The 17493-nt window shown below is 42.5% G+C and overlaps 2 protein-coding genes across 3 annotated transcripts; both read left to right on the top strand.

Annotated features, from left to right (window-relative positions):
* ndufa9a (NADH:ubiquinone oxidoreductase subunit A9a) lies at positions 1 to 8376 on the top strand. Of its 2 annotated transcripts, XM_061823201.1 has the most exons (12): positions 1 to 54; positions 207 to 269; positions 1641 to 1817; positions 1955 to 2052; positions 2153 to 2244; positions 2331 to 2472; positions 3705 to 3807; positions 3878 to 3948; positions 6113 to 6189; positions 6401 to 6496; positions 7975 to 8041; positions 8144 to 8376. In XM_061823201.1, exons 2-12 carry the CDS (start codon positions 215 to 217, stop codon positions 8312 to 8314), a joined length of 1149 nt encoding a protein of 382 aa, XP_061679185.1. In that variant the 5' UTR covers positions 1 to 54; positions 207 to 214; the 3' UTR covers positions 8315 to 8376. The 2 variants fall into 2 exon arrangements, with proteins under 2 accessions (XP_061679185.1, XP_061679184.1); XM_061823200.1 differs by lacking the exon at positions 1 to 54 and having other exon boundaries at positions 92 to 269.
* A 2827-nt stretch (positions 8377 to 11203) lies between these two features.
* Positions 11204 to 16677, top strand: LOC133502160 (probable polypeptide N-acetylgalactosaminyltransferase 8). Its single transcript, XM_061822637.1, has 11 exons — positions 11204 to 11378; positions 11609 to 11858; positions 12982 to 13148; positions 13262 to 13445; positions 13514 to 13711; positions 14852 to 14966; positions 15057 to 15242; positions 15435 to 15572; positions 15709 to 15804; positions 16062 to 16229; positions 16333 to 16677. Exons 1-11 carry the CDS (start codon positions 11204 to 11206, stop codon positions 16465 to 16467), a joined length of 1812 nt encoding a protein of 603 aa, XP_061678621.1. The 3' UTR covers positions 16468 to 16677.
* Positions 16678 to 17493: the final 816 nt, after the last annotated feature.

Genomic DNA, 17493 nt, shown 5'->3' with positions numbered 1-17493 from the left:
GCGACAACAGCATTGAATTTGTGTTAAATGCTTCTGTAACGAGAAACAGTTAACGTAAGTGCTTTAAGATACCTGTGTGGAGTAAACGTGGACGTGAATTACTTCTACCTTCTATTTATCCCAATGATTAATCCCGTCAAAGCGTTTGCATTTCCGAATCCACCCCCAACGACACTCTCTGTTTTGGTCCTCGTCGGATGCTGTAGACGGGAAGATGGCGACGCTCGCCCTGGTCAGCCGTCCTGCGAGTGTCCTTCCAAAGATTCCGAGTGAGTTACGTCATAATTGTACTTAATCTTTATGTACATGGTTTTATGAATATTAAGTTTGACTTATGTAATGGCTTTATACAGGTTCAAACTGCGAACACGGGCGCGTGTTAAATGACCTTGTTAACCTGCTTGGCTAGCGCTTCCTACCTGCTACCATTAGCTGTTTTGTTTCGATAGCTACCTGACACGAAGGAAGGACACCAGTCTGGTTTATGTCGGGGCAGAATCGCAATTGGTTTTATTGGCCTGAAAGAAATCTCTTCTAACTTAAAGCGGTATGACGTTTTCGTGACGAGTCTTACCGCTCCTTAGTATGTGTGCGTTCGTGTGAGATGAGTTTGAGTGATGTCGACGTGTTAGTCTCACTGCCAGGCCAACATAACTACAAAGCAGCGGATTATATACAGAGTTTGCATAATACCTAACATTGAATCCTGAGTGTTAGAACAAGCCAGTTCATCCATTAATCGTCATTATAGTTATTGAGTTATTATTGACATCCTAATTATTATGGGTTTCTTATTGAAATTGATGCATAGTTTCTTCATTTGGCCTTTGCTGTAAAACCATTCCACTCGTGACATTCGCAATCAAACACAGTTATTTGCACACACCGGCACAATGAATTGCCCAAGTGCTCAGTGCTGTTGGTACGGTGGATGTTGTGGGGTGGATGGTCCATTGTCCTCATTTTTCTGAAAGCCGCGAAGACCCTGGAACTAGGACCTGAGCCAGCAGATGTGACATTTATCTTGATTGCCAGGAGTACAACCTAGCCTACAGAAATTTTGCACTTATTAGAACAGAACCCACTTAATCTATGTTGTCGCCAGTTGCTAGAGTCATTTTTTTTCCCCTCAATAATGTACACATAGCACCCCATATTGACATAAAATAACAAAATTGTTTGAATGTAAACAGATTAATTAAACCTAAAACATTTAAAATATACTGCCATAAGTATTCAGATATGTATTGGGTGGGTGTGTGGAATAGTTTACGGCCACATTTTCAGAAATAATTTTGAATATGTTTTTTAATAAGGTACTTGATTGGTGGGAAGCTACTCCAAAGACCCAACTATTGCTATGCAAGCCTATCCTTGAAATGCATTCTTCTCTGACAAAGGTCTAAGGCCAACTCAATCTTTTTTTTAATAATTAAACAAAGGTAGTATTCATTTTACCACAGTGTACAGTAAATAACTGTACCCTTATTTCTTTAAACCTAATTCAGTTGCGGTTATTTCAGGTGTTTGACTGAAACATGTTAATTTACAGAGTATTCTCAGTTATTACAAAATTAGTCATTAAAATTGACCCTTCAATTTATCATTTGTACATACATCTATTTTCTCTTTCCAATTAGCGCATCGCTGTCCCCCCACTGTGTTATCAGCCTTTTGCGTGGGCCCAGTTCAGCAGAGGAAGCTGCATCATGCCGTCATCCCCAAAGGGAAAGGAGGCCGGTCGTCATCCAGTGGCATCGCCGCCACCGTGTTCGGTGCCACAGGCTTCCTGGGCCGATATGTGGTCAATCGGCTGGGTGAGTGGAAAGGGCAATGGACGTCTATAAAGTTTCAAATAAATCTGTTTTTCACTTTGTGTTGAATTGGATTAGAAACCTTGAGACTTTGTTGCTCTTTTCACAGAGCTTTTATGTGGTGCATTTTTACTTTTCAGGTCGGATAGGCTCGCAGATCATAATCCCTCACCGCTGTGATCAGTATGACACTATGTATTTTAAGCCTATGGGGGACCTGGGACAAATCATTTTTATGGTGCGTAAATGTGAAAAGAGTTCATTGATGTCTCACACACAAAGATGGTAGGATCCTCTTTTGACTCTAAATCTTGACTTTGTTTGGAATTCTGCTCCAGGAGTGGGATGGCAGGAACAAAGACTCCATCAAACGAGCTTTGGAGCACTCAAACGTCGTCATCAATCTTGTGGGAAAAGAATGGGAAACAAGGTATGAGCTGACCTGACACCATTCCCATCTTAATAGTCATTGAATACTGACAAAAATGGAATTCTGATTTGCCGTTTTGTGTGAAGGAACTACCGCTTTGAGGATGTCTTTGTGAGCATCCCTCAGCAGATCGCCAAGGCAACTAGAGAGGCTGGCATCGCTAAGTTCATCCACGTGTCTCACCTTAATGCCGACATCCGCAGCCCATCCAAATACTTGAGGAATAAGGTTAGAATTATGCTGTGATATCATGGCATATTTCACTTACGTCCACTGTTGTGCATACTTTAGTTTTGGTCTCCATCATTTCAGAAAATTCTGCTTCACCTAGATGTTCGAAGTGGAAGTAGGGCTACAGCTAACATTTATTTTAATAATTCATTATTCATTTGACTATTTTTTTTTGGATGAATCAGAAAAGATTTCACATTTCCCACCCCTCTTTTCAATAAAAGAAAATTAAAATTGCCATGACACAAAAGTGGACAAAAAAGTTGATGCATGAAAATTCCACAGCTCTTAAACTAATAAATTGTAAATTAACAAAATGAAAATAAATGCTGACTTGTCGGCTGATTGGTATGCAGGACATTGGTGTCCCAAACCCCACTAGGCAACAAAAGAAACAACCTTGTTGACTATCTCAGGTAACATTAATGGCCACATGATTTTTTTTAAACTTGGAAAATCGATCGATGATCGATCGTGTACAGCCAGAAGGGAGACGCGCATTTTGAACATAAGAGCACACACAATTCAGGAATACCGCTGTCTCTAATGTAGTAAACAAAATTCTCTTTTTGCATTTTAATAGGACAATGACAACAACAACAAAAAATACAAATCGAATTTGTAGCGACAGATTCATGCTCTACACTGTACTAACACACACACAAATGCTGTCATATCAGAAGTCCTCCACATCCAGTCAGAAATCATAAAACCCCCAGTTGAAGAAACAAATTGCTTCAATTATGAAAAATAACACATTTATAATAATCTAATATAATAGTCTATAATAACTAATTGTTCACTACTTTTGTTTATTCCGGGGACTTTCTGGAACGTAATCCCCACGATGAGCGAGTTTATTGTATTTATTTTTCATGCTGTACTGATAGTCACATTTGAAACGAGTTATCAAGTTTTGTAAATCTGCCAAACAGATTATGTTCGCACGGCAGAAGCTGAGCTGAACTGCGTTTACAGACTGGGGGTGTGGCAAGAGCACAAGATGTTACAGTTGTTGTCCCTTTTCTCTAATATTCTGTGAGAACCATAATATTTGCCCCATCATGTAGGTCATTGCATCTGCACTGGCTAACTAGTTGTGAACATTAAAAAAATAACTTGCAAGCTTTCGCAGGTCACAAAATAATGACACGGTGTGCTAGATCCGGCTCATGGGCCTTGTGTTTGATGCCTGTGCTCTTTTTTTTTTTTTTTTTTTTTAATCCCAGGCTGTAGGAGAGACTGCAGTGAGAGACGAGTTTCCTGACGCCATCATCATGAAGCCCTCTGAGATGTTCGGGAGGGAGGACAGGTTCTTTAACTACTACGCAAGTAAGACTGACTGTGCATAAACGGCAAAATACAAAACGAAGCTTCACTCACGCTGATTACATTCCCTCAGACATGCGTTGGTTTGGGAACGCCGTTCCGCTCATCGGGCTCGGGAAGAAAACTGTCAAGCAACCTATTCACGTAAGGTGTTTTTTTTTTTTTTTCTCTGTTCGAAACACAACCAGTATGTATTATCTTTATAGACTTATCAGCTAAATAGGACAAAGCAAATTGTAAACTACTGTGTCAGTGCCACCTGAATTTGTTGTAATATTCTGGTCTCTTTCCCTCTGCTACTCTTAACACAGTAGACATGTTGTAATTAGAGTAAATATTGAAATGACCAAAACGTCCAGGCCATAAATATGCAGAGCTCACAATTAATAGGGGAGGTCCCCCTTTTCATTTTCATTCATTTCATTTTACATCCTCTGTGACCAAAATGACATCTTGGGCTGTTTCGTATTACTTTAACGCTGGCAACTAGGTCCATTTCACGCATCCACACAAAAGTGTAGTTGTGAATGACACTCCAGGGCGGACTCATATAGGAGCACGTTTGGCTGAGGTTCCACTTGTGCGCTCGCGACCTGGTTTTGATAAGTCACATTAGATGACGAGACCAGCAAAAACACTTCCGCCGCTTCTACTGTTAAGAAGTAATGGTACTTTTACACAGTCACAAAGGTCTAAATGTCGCCCTGTACTTTTATTCATCAATTATTGCTTATTTATTTATTAATTTGTTTGCGAGACTACAACTTCCGCATTGGGCACTCTTTCCGACACTCCCAGTTAAGCAATAGTAACGTTTTAGACTCTTTAGCCAATCAAACGACATGGGAAAGTCACATGAGCCTACACATAGTCCTCTATTGGGCTTCCAGGGTATAGGTATTAAGACTATATAAGCCGGCCCTGCTGGTCAACGTGCCTACCTGGTGGCCATGTTGGAAACGTCATCGTCCTTTATTACATTTACACAAACGAAAGCAAGACATTTCAGTTATTGTAGTATTTTTCTTGTAATGTCTGCTCAAATATGGATCTTTCACCTCCCTTATAATGAAAAAACACCTTCCAGTAAATTGCATATATACATACATACAAAGCAAAGCAAATTTATTTGTAACAAAAAAAGACAGTTAAAACCGCATACAGTGCAAGTAATATGATCAAAAAGTGGTATATATTCTAAAAAGCATGAGAAAAAAAGAAGTTTTCAACCTAGATTTAAAAACACACATACAGAATATGTACATACATACACATTCACAGCAACATCAGAATTTCACATTCTATTTTCTAAATTTGCATTGTATTGTTCATACTGTGGTTCTGAAATCTAAAGTTGCTCGCTATTTACTCAATACTTGAGTAATGATTTCGCTGTGTACTTTTTACACAAGTAGTTTTACTGGGAGTACTACATTTTGTATCTGGTCAACTCAAACGTGACCAGATACACTTGTTACCATAACAGTATTAACAGATCCCATCTATGTTTATAAGTGCAAAATAGGAAACAAAATGTGCTGGTGTTCACAAATACTCGAGAGAGGACATTCATTTAAGGGTTGCTGGAGGTATGTTCACATACTTTTAATATGATACTGCTCGCAAGCAGGCAACAAAACGTCTAGTAGCCTAGCAAGCTAGTGCTAGCAGTAACAGTTACAAGTGAACATTTCGACATTCTGTTCATTCCTGCTCTAAAGTCTTGGTGTATGCCAAGTAATTTCATGACAGGAAGTTAGCACGCATTATTTCTGTCATGCTGTAATGTTGGTTTGACCTGACCGATTCAAATACATGCTCTGACTAGAGCAGTGATGCTTTAAGTAGCCAAAGCACATATTTTACCATTGAAATATCTCACAGGACACCAACAAACAATAATGTTACAAGTGCATCTATTAATTACAGTATGTACTTCCTGCCAAGACCATCCATTTGTACTGTCCGTTACTATACCTCACTGGCATCAATAGATGAAATGCATTTATTGTAAATGTAAATTATTGAGCAACTGAAGTAGACAATGTATACAGTTAATGAACATGTTTGCTTTTTTTTACCCAACTCTGTAAGGGGCCCTAAAAATTAATATTGCAGTTTAATGAATATCAGTAGCTATCTCCATGTATACTGCCCCCGGGTGGCCATCACGTGTACACCAAAATGAGCTGCAGAATCAAAATGAATTCATCTCGATGCAATGCAATACTTTAAATTCTATTTAATGATGTCATGACTTTGTTTTTATGAAGTAGTCAGTTGTCAAGTAAGTCTTGCGCTTCATCAGGTTGTCGATGTGGCCAGGGCCATCGTCAATGCGATCAAAGACCCAGAGGCCAATGGCAAGACATACGCACTTGTTGGGTAGGTGATCGAGCACATTGGGTACACTTACACAATCCGGCATGATGTAATACAAGAGCTCATGTTTCTAATAATTTGATACCACTGCTAATTTTATTTTGCTAAAGATATCAGTTTGTATCGGGGCTTCAGTGGTTCTTGAATCCTCTCAAAGCAAACTTGCACATCCAGTTGATATTGAGATATTATTTTTTTTCCCCACGTTTTGCAGTCCCAACCGGTACCTACTCCACGACCTGGTAGAGTACATCTACGCAGTCGCTCACAGGCCCTTTGTGCCCTACCCACTTCCTCGACCACTATTCTTGTAAGTGTTTAACAGATTAACATTCACATCCCTTTCTGGTTGGTTCTCATCAGATACACTTCAAGTTGAGCTAATGATGCTTACTGGTTTTCAAGGTTTTTTTATTCTCACAATTGTTTGTAGCCATATTCACACAATCAAGTGGAATGATGAGTCTTCCCATGGGCTCACGACATGTGAAAGAGGCCATGGGGGGCAGGTGCACTGTGAGCTGGGCAGCGGCCGAAATCCAGGGCTAAGACCATCCAATCGGCGCCAATGGCAACTGGTTCTCGGGATGTGGAACATCACCTCTCTTGCAGGAAAATAGCCTGAGCTGGAGTGCAAGGTGGAGAAATTGTAAATGGATAAAGTCTGGCTCGCTGCCACATACAGCTTGGGCTCTAGTACCAGTCTTCTCAAAAAGGGTTTGACTCTCTTCCACTCTGGAATTGTCCACAGTGATAGTTTCTGAGCAGATGTGACTATTCTGATTGTCCCACACCTTGGCTGGTCTAAGATTGCTTCAGGATTCCCCCAGAAGAGCTGGGCAAAGTGGCTGGGGAGAAGGAAGTCTGGGTTTTCCTCTTTAAGCTTCTGCCCTAGTAACCTGACCTTGGATAAGTGGAAAAATGGGTGCTATGGAACCATATAGGAAAGTTGACAGTGAAGACCAGGTTGTTCCAGAGAATTCTATTGGGTGAGAATATACCTGAGGAATGGAGTAAAAGTGTGCTGGTGGTCATTTTTCAGAACAAGCATGATGTGCAGAGCTATAGAACTATGGAGAAATAACGTTAATGAACCATAAAAGGAAGTTATGGAAAAGAGAAGTGGAGACTAGACTCAGGACAGAAGTGAGTATTTTCAAGCAACAGTATGGTTTCATCCCAAGGACGAGTATCACATGCATTATTTGCTTTGAGAGTGTTGGTATTGAAGTACAGATAAGATCCAGAGCCACCGTTCGCTTTATGGAGCTAGAGAAACGCTATGACAGAGTATTCAGTGAGGAACTGGTACTGCACGTGGATGTGTGGAGTGGCAGAGAAGTATGTTAGAATAGTACAGGATATGTATGAGGGTGGGAGAACAGCAGTGAGCTGTGTGACAGAGGTGTATAAGGTTAAGGTGAAACTGGATCAGGGATCAGCTCTGAGGCACTTCCTGTTTGCAGGGGTGATGACTAGACTACCAGGAGAGGTTAGTCTAGAATCCCCATGTACGATGATGTGCTGATGACATTGTGATCCGCAGTGAAAGCAGGTGGAGGAACGCACTGGAAAGGGAAGGGATAAAATTAGCTGTAGAGACAAAAGATGTGTGCGTGAATTAGGAAGACATGAGGGGAGTTGGTATTAGAGAGGAAGATGCACGAGTTGGGCTTGCACTTTGTATAGCCCCAACAGGACAATAAAAAAAGGTTGACTTCCCACTTGTGCCATTGTTGTGAAGATCTGTATGAATGTACTCTAATTTTCTTCTGTTTCTCCTTTCAGCCTGGCTGCTAAGTTTTTCGCATTGAACCCATTTGAGCCCTGGACAACCCCAGATAAAATAGAAAGGGTAAGAACAAAAACAAAGACTTGGGAAGAATTTAAAACAAAGAATTAGAGTTCTCACTGCAGTCCATCAATTTAGCTTGATGAATACTTTTTTTTCCCCCAGTTTCACACAACCGACATGAAGTACCCAGGGCTTCCTGGTCTGGAGGATCTTGGTATCAACCCTTCCACCGTAGAGCAAAGGGCAATTGAGATTCTGCGTCGCCACCGCCGATTCCGTTTCCTGGAAGCTGACCTTGATGCAACAAAGCCAGCCAAGACTGTCAACTACTGAAGTATTGACTCAGTGTCTCAATATCGCTTCGGATGGTTTAACCAAGTTCTGTATGTAAATAAAAAAAAAAAACATATAATCCTTACAGTGTTTTCTATTTATTTCCTGGTAGTTTTTGTGTTTGCCATAAAGCTGGACTAAATTAAAATTGCACTGAAATCATAAACATTGTTACAGTAGTATTACACTTATGGTACTGTTTGGTGATTTTTCAAATGCACTTAGACACCACATAATGAACGAATTCTCATCCTGTCACTACACATGTGTCTTTCACATTTTATTGGGAATCCGACGCACCTTCCTGGCAGGACTCGCTGTACTCCAATACTACTGGCTCCAAGACTTGCTCTAAGGGGGAAGTCAGAAAGGCACTACAAAGGATGAAAAATGGAAAGGTAGTTGGTCCTGATGACATACCGGTAGAGGTATGGAAGCAATTTGGAGAGATGGCTGTGGAGTTTTTGACCAACTTATTCAACAGAATACTAGCAGGCGAAAAGATGCCTGAAGAATGGAGGAAAAGTGTTCTAGTTCCCATTTTTAAGAACAAAGGGGATGTTCAGAGCTGTGGGAACTATAGAGGAGTAAAGTTGATGAGCCACACAATGAAGTTATGGGAAAGAGTAGAGGAGGCTAGACTCAGGACAGAAGTAAGTATCTGCGAGCAACAATATGGTTTCATGCCTAGAAAGAGTACCACAGATGCATTATTTGCCTTGAGGATGCTAGTGGAAAAGTACAGAGAAGTGTCAGAAGGAGCTACATTGTGTCTTTGTGGATCTAGAGAAAGCCTATGACAGAGTACCAAGAGAGGAACTGTGGTACTGCATGCGTAAGTCTGGCGTGGCAGAGAAGTATGTTAAAATAGTACAGGACATGTATGATGGCAACAGAACAATGGTGAGGTGTGCCTTAGGTGTGACAGAGAAATTTAAGGTGGAGGTGGGACTGCAATCAGGGATCAGCTCTGAGCCCCTTCCTGTTTGCAGTGGTAATGGATAGGCTGACAGATGAGGTTAGACTGGAATCCCCTTGGACCATGATGTTCGCAGATGATATTGTGATGTGCAGTCAAAGGAGGGAGCATGCAGAGGAACAATTAGAAAGATGGAGACATGAGGCTACAGGGAGAAGAGATAGCGAGGGTGGACGACTTCAGATATTTAGGGTCAACAATCCAGAGCAATGGTGAGTGCAGTAAGGAAGTGAAGAAACGGGTCCAAGCAGGTTGGAACAGCTGGCAAAAGGTGTCTGGTGTGTTATGTGACAGAAGAGTCTCTGCTAGGATGAAGGCCAAAGTTTACAAAACAGTGGTGAGGCCGGCCATGATGTACGGATTAGAGACGGTGGCACTGAAGAAACAACAGGAAGCAGAAATTGAGGTGGCAGAAATGAAGATGTTGAGGTTCTCGCTCGGAGTGACCAGGTTGGAGAGCATTAGAAATGAGCTCATTAGAGGGACAGCCAAAGCTAGATGTTTTGGAGACAAGATTCGAGAGAGCAGACTTCGATGGTTTGGACATGTTCAGAGGCGAGAGAGTGGGTATATTGGTAGAAGGATGCTGAGGATGGCGCTCCCAGGCAAAAGAGCGAGAGGAAGACCAAAGAGAAGGTTTATGGATGTGGTGAGGGAAGACGTGAGGGCAGTTGGGGTTAGAGAGGAAGATGCAGGAGATAGGCTCAGAGGGCAAAAGATGACACGCTGTGGCGAACCCTAACGGGACAAGCCGAAAGGAAAAGAAGAAGACCGTTCAGAGGATGAAAAATGTGGACCTTATTGTGTGCTAGATAGGTTTGCACGTGAGGGAAGAAAAAAAAAAAAAGTCCAGCCCCAACCACTGAAAAGTGGTTACCCTAACTAACGGCCACTTCCCACACGTACTGCAGTGCAATGTATTTTGTGCCATTTCTCTTCTATTGCTTCATTTGTCAATTCTACCTCCGGCTGCTTATCTCTCACATCGCTCCATTCACAGGTATTTGACTAACAACAGGACTGTAGCATGCATTTCTCACCCCCTACCCATTTGGAAGCTTGAGTAATAGGGACACTCCCTAAAGTAATCAAAGGGGAGGTTGTTTGTTCAGTGTTTTCAGAACTGTTCTGAAACTGTAACTGGTTACGCTCGTTGGTTCTCCTCGCGAGTAAAAAGAGAACTTTGCTTAACTTCCAGTCTCTCTGTTTTTTAAGGTTTGTCACAAGGGTCTGATTGCTTGAAAGACCCGACAGGGTTAAATACGGTTCACATTCAATAAACTACTGGTAACATTCACCGAAACATCAAATAAACAAATAAATGATGCGACGTTTATGTTAGCGATAACAGCTCAATAAGTCAGTGTCTGAGCTTCCTGTTCATACTGCCTGATTAGTTTCTTTTTCTTTCCTTCTTATTGGTGTAAAATTGGCTATGGGTTATGATACGTGCTCTAGTGTTGCGACCGCAACACCGCAGTTGGACAAAATGGGGCCGATGACAAACCTGTTAATTCCTTGTTTTTGATATTCACAAGAAAGACCTAGTCACTGATGGTGTAGTGGCACAGTGTCCTTCCGTGCCCTGAAAGGCGCCATTCAATAAAATATGGGTACATATTAACTCGTGTGAACTTTGTAATCCGCGTTATGGAGCTCAGATGATAATGTGCAATTAGTTCCGACTTTAAACTCTTTAGTTTGAAGACAATTGTACCAAGTGGATGCGTTTTATTTTCAAACCATCAAAAGATCGGTTTGGTTCATTAAACAGTGACAAAAGTTTATTAAAATGGTTTGTTAAACTCCCTGAACCTTTCAGATGCAACGTTATCTCGAAGATAAGAAGCACTTTGAGTGGTAAACCCCATTGAGGGATGCAAATGAACGCGCCGTGAATAGAAAACAAAATGAAGAGCCGCGTGCGTCAAGCTGGAGGAGTTGGAGTCGTCATTGTTATCTTGGTGTACACCTGCATTTTTCTGGCCAGACATTTGACAGCGCGTGCTTCGTCTCATGAAGGAGTCGCAGTTGAAAAGGTCTTCAAGAGGCTGGACAGCTTTGAACAGACTCTCCACCGACTGGGTGAGTTCGAAGTCAAGACAGAGCCAGTCCAGGATTTGAAGTTTGGAATGTTAACAGTCACGACGCTAACCACCTCCATGCAATTTTAACAATCTGAATGTTCTAATAAAGGATCCTGTGACAACCAAACAACGAACTGATTGCCCGAACAATCCATCCGTTGACTTTGAATAATGTGTATTTTTTTTTTCCAAACATCCTCTTCCTGTATGAACGCGATGGTCCCAAAGAAAAACTGATGGAAGAAGCAAGCGTTCACAACTCCGTCAACAAACCTGCTCCTGACGCCATCCAGCACAAAACGAAGGTCCTGACGCCCAAGTTGTACCCAAACTCCTTCTTGTTCGCCAAGTGGGGTGAAGGCCTGTCGGAGAAGGAGCAGAAGGAGGCGGAATCGCTCTTTCGGGTTTATGGCTACAACGTGTTCCTCAGTAACCGCTTACCGCTCGACCGCAAGCTTTCGGACATGAGAGACCCCAGGTAACTTGTTCCATCTTCATTTCGATGCAAGGATTTTCTTAGCAGAATTTGGGTAAACCCCGTGATACTGTAGTTAAAGCCAGGTTATAGGCAGATGAAGTATTTTTTTCAGATCATACAGAAAAAGCACAACAACCTAATCCAGGGCTGGCCAGACTTTTTTACTCCGAGATCTACTTTTCAAGCAGCCAGCCTCTCGCGAGCTACCAACGACAGGGGGGGGGATTGATGATGCTCCCAAACCGTTTTAAAGTTGATGTTATGTTACCTCCAATATTTAAAATACAGAATTAGCTTTTTGTGCACTGCATTATCTGTGCTTTCATCCTGGATCAGGCTGTGCCAAGGTGGAATTTTTAAAATTCCACACCATCTCATCCTCCACTTTCTCCTTTGGCTCGAGACCAGACCTTTCTCACTCGGAAAATAGAAAATCTCGTCCAGTTTAACCACTCTTTCTTCGATTATTCACATACTCAGACAATCATTGCATCTTAAAACAACAGCATTTCTTTGTACCAGCATGTCTAGCTCGTCTTTGTTCTACGTTGCCCAGACCGTGTTGCTAACTAAAGCAGCGGTGGTGGATGCTGTCATAAAACACATTGATGGGCGCAGTTTAGAGGGAACATTAGCTAACGTGTTGTTTTTTTTGTTTGGTTTTTTTTTTTTTTGGGGGGGGGGCACGCTGTCTCACGATTGACGCATTGAGCACCCCTGAACCTAATTCCATGAAATATTGCCTGAATATGTTTAAAGATTTGGGAAATCCAGCCAAAATGATCATTGAACTGAAGTAAACGTGGCCAAAACTGTAATTACTGTATATTTGTATGAAATAAAAAGTGTGAGTGCTGTTTTAGATATTAAAACAAACCAAAAAATGAGGGTGAAAGAGATTCATAGCATTTCTGTACATTTCCCTGCATGAGGATGATCTGAGATGTGAGTTTTTCCTGTCTCGTATCTCAAGGCACAACTCTACGAAACTTTGAAAATTGAAAGATAACATCAAGACTGCCTTCACGCGCCACATCATCATCACCGTACCATCACCAAATTTGCAAAGGTTGTTTTTTTTTTATTTCATTTTGTTCTTATTATTTTTGTTAAATTTGTGCAGATGTCTGGCGAAGACCTACCCCAAAGACCTGCCCAGCATCAGTGTGGTGCTCATCTACTTAAACGAAGCTCTTTCAGTCATTAAAAGAGCCATCAGAAGTCTCATGTCACACACACCGCGGCATCTACTCAAGGAAATCGTTCTGGTGGACGACCACAGCACTTACAGTGAGAAAATCCGTCCAATCGTTCTCTGAACCGCGTACGCAGGGTTAAAAAAACAAACAAACAAATGCAAATCTACATATTTTGTTGTTGGAGCATCATCAGTTGTGTTTCAGATGACCTCGGAAGACCATTACAAGACTACATTGACGGAATCCACAAAGACAAGCCTGGACTGATAAAGAAAGTATGGCATCAACGTCAAATGGGCCTGTCACAATCACGGATCTCGGGTTGGAAACGGGCGACGGGAGATGTGGTGGCCATTTTGGATGCTCATGTTGAAGTCACCCAAGGCTGGTACGCACGCCGGGAAGTGTCCCGAAGGAACGAAGGCGCTCGTTTACGTGTTTCGACATCCTTACCAGGGCCGAACCTCTCCTGTCTCGGATCAAAGCTGACAGGACGGTGGTGGTGTCCCCCGTCTTCGACAAAATCCATTTTGATGACTTCTCCGTGGAAAAGTACCTCTCTGCCGCGCAAGGCTTCGACTGGCCTCTGTGGTGCATGTACGAGTCCTTCGATGCTGAGTGGTTGATGGGGAACGACCAATCGCGACCTGGAAAGTACGTGAAAGTTGTAGTTGACATTACATGAAGGATAAGATGAGTCATTTTACTCATTGACTCTGGGGTCAAATCATTAGCATAGTCACAGCAATGATCATTTCAGCCTCTAGACTCAGGACGGAAGTATCTGCGAGCAACAGTATGTTTTCATGCCTAGAAAGAGTACCACAGATGCATTAGTTGCCTTGAGGATGCTTGTGGAAAAGTATAGAGAAGGTCAGAAGGAGCTACATTGTGTCTTTGTGGATCTAGAGAAAGCCTACGACAGAGTACCAAGAGAGGAACTGTGGTACTGCATGCGTAAGTCTGGCGTGGCAGAGAAGTACGTTAAAATAGTACAGGACATGTATGATGGCAACAGAACAATGGTGAGGTGTGCCTTAGGTGTGACAGAGAAATTTAAGGTGGAGGTGGGACTGCATCAGGCATCAGCTCTGAGCCCCTTCCTGTTTGCAGTGGTAATGGATAGGCTGAGAGATGAGGTTAGACTGGAATCCCCTTGGACCATGATGTTCGCAGATGATATTGTGATCTGCAGTGAAAGCAGGGAGCATGCAGAGGAACAATTAGAAAGATGGAGGTACGCACTGGAAAGGAGAGGAATGAAGATTAGCCGAAGTAAAACAGTGTACTGTATATGTGCATGAATGAGAGGCGCTTGGTGTGAACAGGTTGAATAGGATCAGAAATGAGCTCATTAGAGGGAGAGCCAAAGTTGGATGTTTTGCAGACTAGGTTAGAGAGAGCAGACTTCGATGGTTTGGACATGTTCAGAGGCAAGAGAGTGAGTAGTACATTGGTAGAAGGGTGCTGAGGATGGAGCTGCCAGGCAAAAGAGTGAGAGGAAGACCAAAGAAAAGGTTGATGGATGTTGTGAGGGAGGACATGAGGACAGTGGGTGTTACAGAAGAAGATTTAGGAGATAAGGTTAGATGGAAAAAGATACGCTGTGGCGACCTCTTACGGGACAAGCCGAAAGAAAAAGAAGAAGATCATTTAATCCTCTATGGTGTTTTATTAGCATGTGGGAGAAAAGTGGCATGTATGTTCTTTTTTAATGTGACCAGTGGTGCCAAAAGAGTTCAACAAGAGATGCCTGCCCTCTCCAGAGTATTGCTAAGTACTTCTTATTCACAGGAGTCCTTCCGTCATGGGGATATTCGCAGCACACAGAGAATTTCTGGGAGAAATCGGAGGGCTCGATGGAGGCATGGCAGTGTACGGCGGAGAAAATGTTGAACTCGGGATTCGTGTGAGTACACCACTTCCCCCCTTCCCCTAAAGAAATGTAGCAGCAAGTTGTAGGATGTCGTCAAATGCGATACGGGCTCTGGCTCCTCAGGTTTGGTCGTGTGGGGGAAGCGTGGAGGTGGTGCCGTGCTCCAGGATAGGTCACATAGAGCGCTCGCATAAACCCTACGCACAAGACCTGGCTCCTTTGATGCGGAGGAACGCCCTGCGGGTGGCCGAAGTATGGATGGACGAATATAAGAAGAACGTGATGATCGCGTGGAACCTTCCTCTTCAGGTCGGTATGTGCTTAAACCATTGTTCATGTTATGTGACAATTTTACAAAAAACATGGAAATTGACAGATGACTTGCCTTCGCGGGCCACATAAAATCATGTAGCGGGCCGGATCTAGCCCCCGGGCCTTTTGTTTGACACCCACAGTATAAAACATGGCACTAATTTAACTTCCCTGCTGTACGGCGCACAGGATCATGGAATTGAAATTGGTGACGTCGCAGAGAGGAAGAAGCTGAGGGAAAGGTTACAGTGTAAACCATTCAAGTGGTACCTTGACAACGTGTATCCGGGTCTGGCCACATGGGAGGACTTGCTGGGGTACGGGGTGGTAAGCAACACCTTCACTTTTATGTCAACTGAAGTTCAAAGGGACAAAAAGTGACACTTCCCCACCCCACCCCTGAAATTATAATTGAGTTGAGTCTCCTTTGGCACCTTTTTTTTTTTTTTTTTTTTGGAAAAAGATAAGAAACAGCCTCCTGAGGAACTTCTGTGTGGACCAAGGCCCCACACCGGGAAGCATCCCCATCCTCTACGGGTGCCACTTCCAACAACCGCAAGTACATTTCGTGAAAATAGAATTGAACGCAATAGAATTACACTCAACGTGCCCTTCAAATCTTACCAACAATATTTCTCTGACTTATAGTCAAGAGTAATGAAAAGACTCATCACCTAGCATGCGGCTTGTTATTAGACAATTTTCACTTGTTTGAAACTCTTTTTTTAAGTCAAATAAATAGAAAGGAAGAGTATTTTTTTTTCTTACTTCATAAAGGAACCATGTTTAAAAGGTCAGATGCATTTTTGTTCCCAGCATTGCTACTACAATCGAGATGGTGAAATCATCATTGGTGGCCTCAAATCTCACAAATACAACCAAAACCGTTGCCTTGTTGATCCGGGCTCAGGAAGCACCCCGACCCTGCTGGATTGTAAACTGGCCAAGCAAAACCAGAAACACATGCACTGGGACTTTGAACAGGTATCCCAATGAGATTAGCCCCCAAAAAATTAATTCATTGCTGCTGCCGCTTCCCCAAACAACTTCACTTTTTTTGTTGTTGTTGTTGTTCCACGATTCGCAGGGCAAACAAATCCAAAACAAAGCAACTAAGAGGTGTTTCGAGATCGGCCGGGGAGAAGACCAGGTCCACGTGCTCATCATTCAACGATGTACCGGACAGAGCTGGACCATTGAACACCTCATTCCTAATCTTTAGTTCAGTAATACTGTATTTGTGTCTGTATCTGTGGTTTGAGTCATATTCTTGCCAGGAAACAACAGTGTATTTGTAATATTCAGGTTTCCGCCTTTATAATGGCTGGCGACATCCAAGCTCAAGTATAGAAATACTTCCAAGTGAGCGATCAGACTGTGTAGATGTCCCATCCAGATACATACTGTGGTTCATGTTCTTGTTTTCTTTGTTACACGTTTATAATGTCTCGGGAGTACTAGAGAGGACTTACCGATAGACTGACTTAGTATTCAACTCTAGTTAATTGTTGGATTAACTTGCACTTTTTCAGAGGCACGGTGGTGACATTGCGATTAGCGCGTCAGCCTTAATGCGGAGAGAGGTTCTACGATGAAATCTTGGCCGTGGGAGGTAGCGAGTGTACTTGGAGAAAAAAAAACACAACTATGCGAAGAACAGGCAAATGTCATCCAGCTGAGATTCGAACCCAGGACTTCTTCACCATGCTCCCCTAATGAACCATTATTGATCAGTAAATTAAACTGGTTAAAAAAATAATAATAATAATGATAAAAACGGGAAAAGAAAAAGATGCTTGGAGATTAAAAAATAAATAAAATCTCAATTTTGATATAGGAATGCTTTGTCAGGGGGTGGGGGGCGGGGGTGGGGAGGCGCAATCCAAAACATAAAGCTTTTGAACCTGTGCGACGGACATAACGTACACTTTTAAGAACATGCCAGCTGAATGTGAAAAATATCTGAAAAAACATAATGTGATTGTGAGTGCGGCTGTTTGTCTCTACGTGCACTGCGATTGGCTGGCAACCAGTTCAGCGTATACCCCATGCCCTGCCCGTTGACAGCTGGGATGGGCTAAAGCGCTCCCTCCGACCGTTGTGAGGATAAGCGGCAAAAGAAAATGGATGGATGGATGGATGGATGGATGGATGGATGGATGGATGGATGGATAAAAAAATATTACCAAAAGAGACAGGGATGTTCATCATAGTTCTTTTTGTTTTGAGTAATACATTGATTGGGGGC

The sequence above is a fragment of the Syngnathoides biaculeatus genome, chromosome 6, assembly GCF_019802595.1.
Source record: "Syngnathoides biaculeatus isolate LvHL_M chromosome 6, ASM1980259v1, whole genome shotgun sequence".
Lineage (NCBI taxonomy): Eukaryota > Metazoa > Chordata > Actinopteri > Syngnathiformes > Syngnathidae > Syngnathoides > Syngnathoides biaculeatus.
The sequence above is the reverse complement of the archived record's forward strand: the minus strand, read 5'-3'. Positions and strand labels throughout refer to the sequence as shown.

Coding starts and splice junctions, on each gene's coding strand:
- ndufa9a (XM_061823201.1), top strand. CDS start 215: ATGGCGACGCTCGCCCTGGTCAGCCGTCCTGCGAGTGTCCTTCCAAAG. Junction 270..1,640: donor TGTCCTTCCAAAGATTCCGA/GTGAGTTACGTC, acceptor CTTTCCAATTAG/CGCATCGCTGTCCCCCCACT. Junction 2,473..3,704: donor CCAAATACTTGAGGAATAAG/GTTAGAATTATG, acceptor TTTTAATCCCAG/GCTGTAGGAGAGACTGCAGT.
- LOC133502160 (XM_061822637.1), top strand. CDS start 11,204: ATGAAGAGCCGCGTGCGTCAAGCTGGAGGAGTTGGAGTCGTCATTGTT. Junction 13,446..13,513: donor GTTGAAGTCACCCAAGGCTG/GTACGCACGCCG, acceptor CATCCTTACCAG/GGCCGAACCTCTCCTGTCTC. Junction 16,230..16,332: donor TGCACTGGGACTTTGAACAG/GTATCCCAATGA, acceptor CACGATTCGCAG/GGCAAACAAATCCAAAACAA.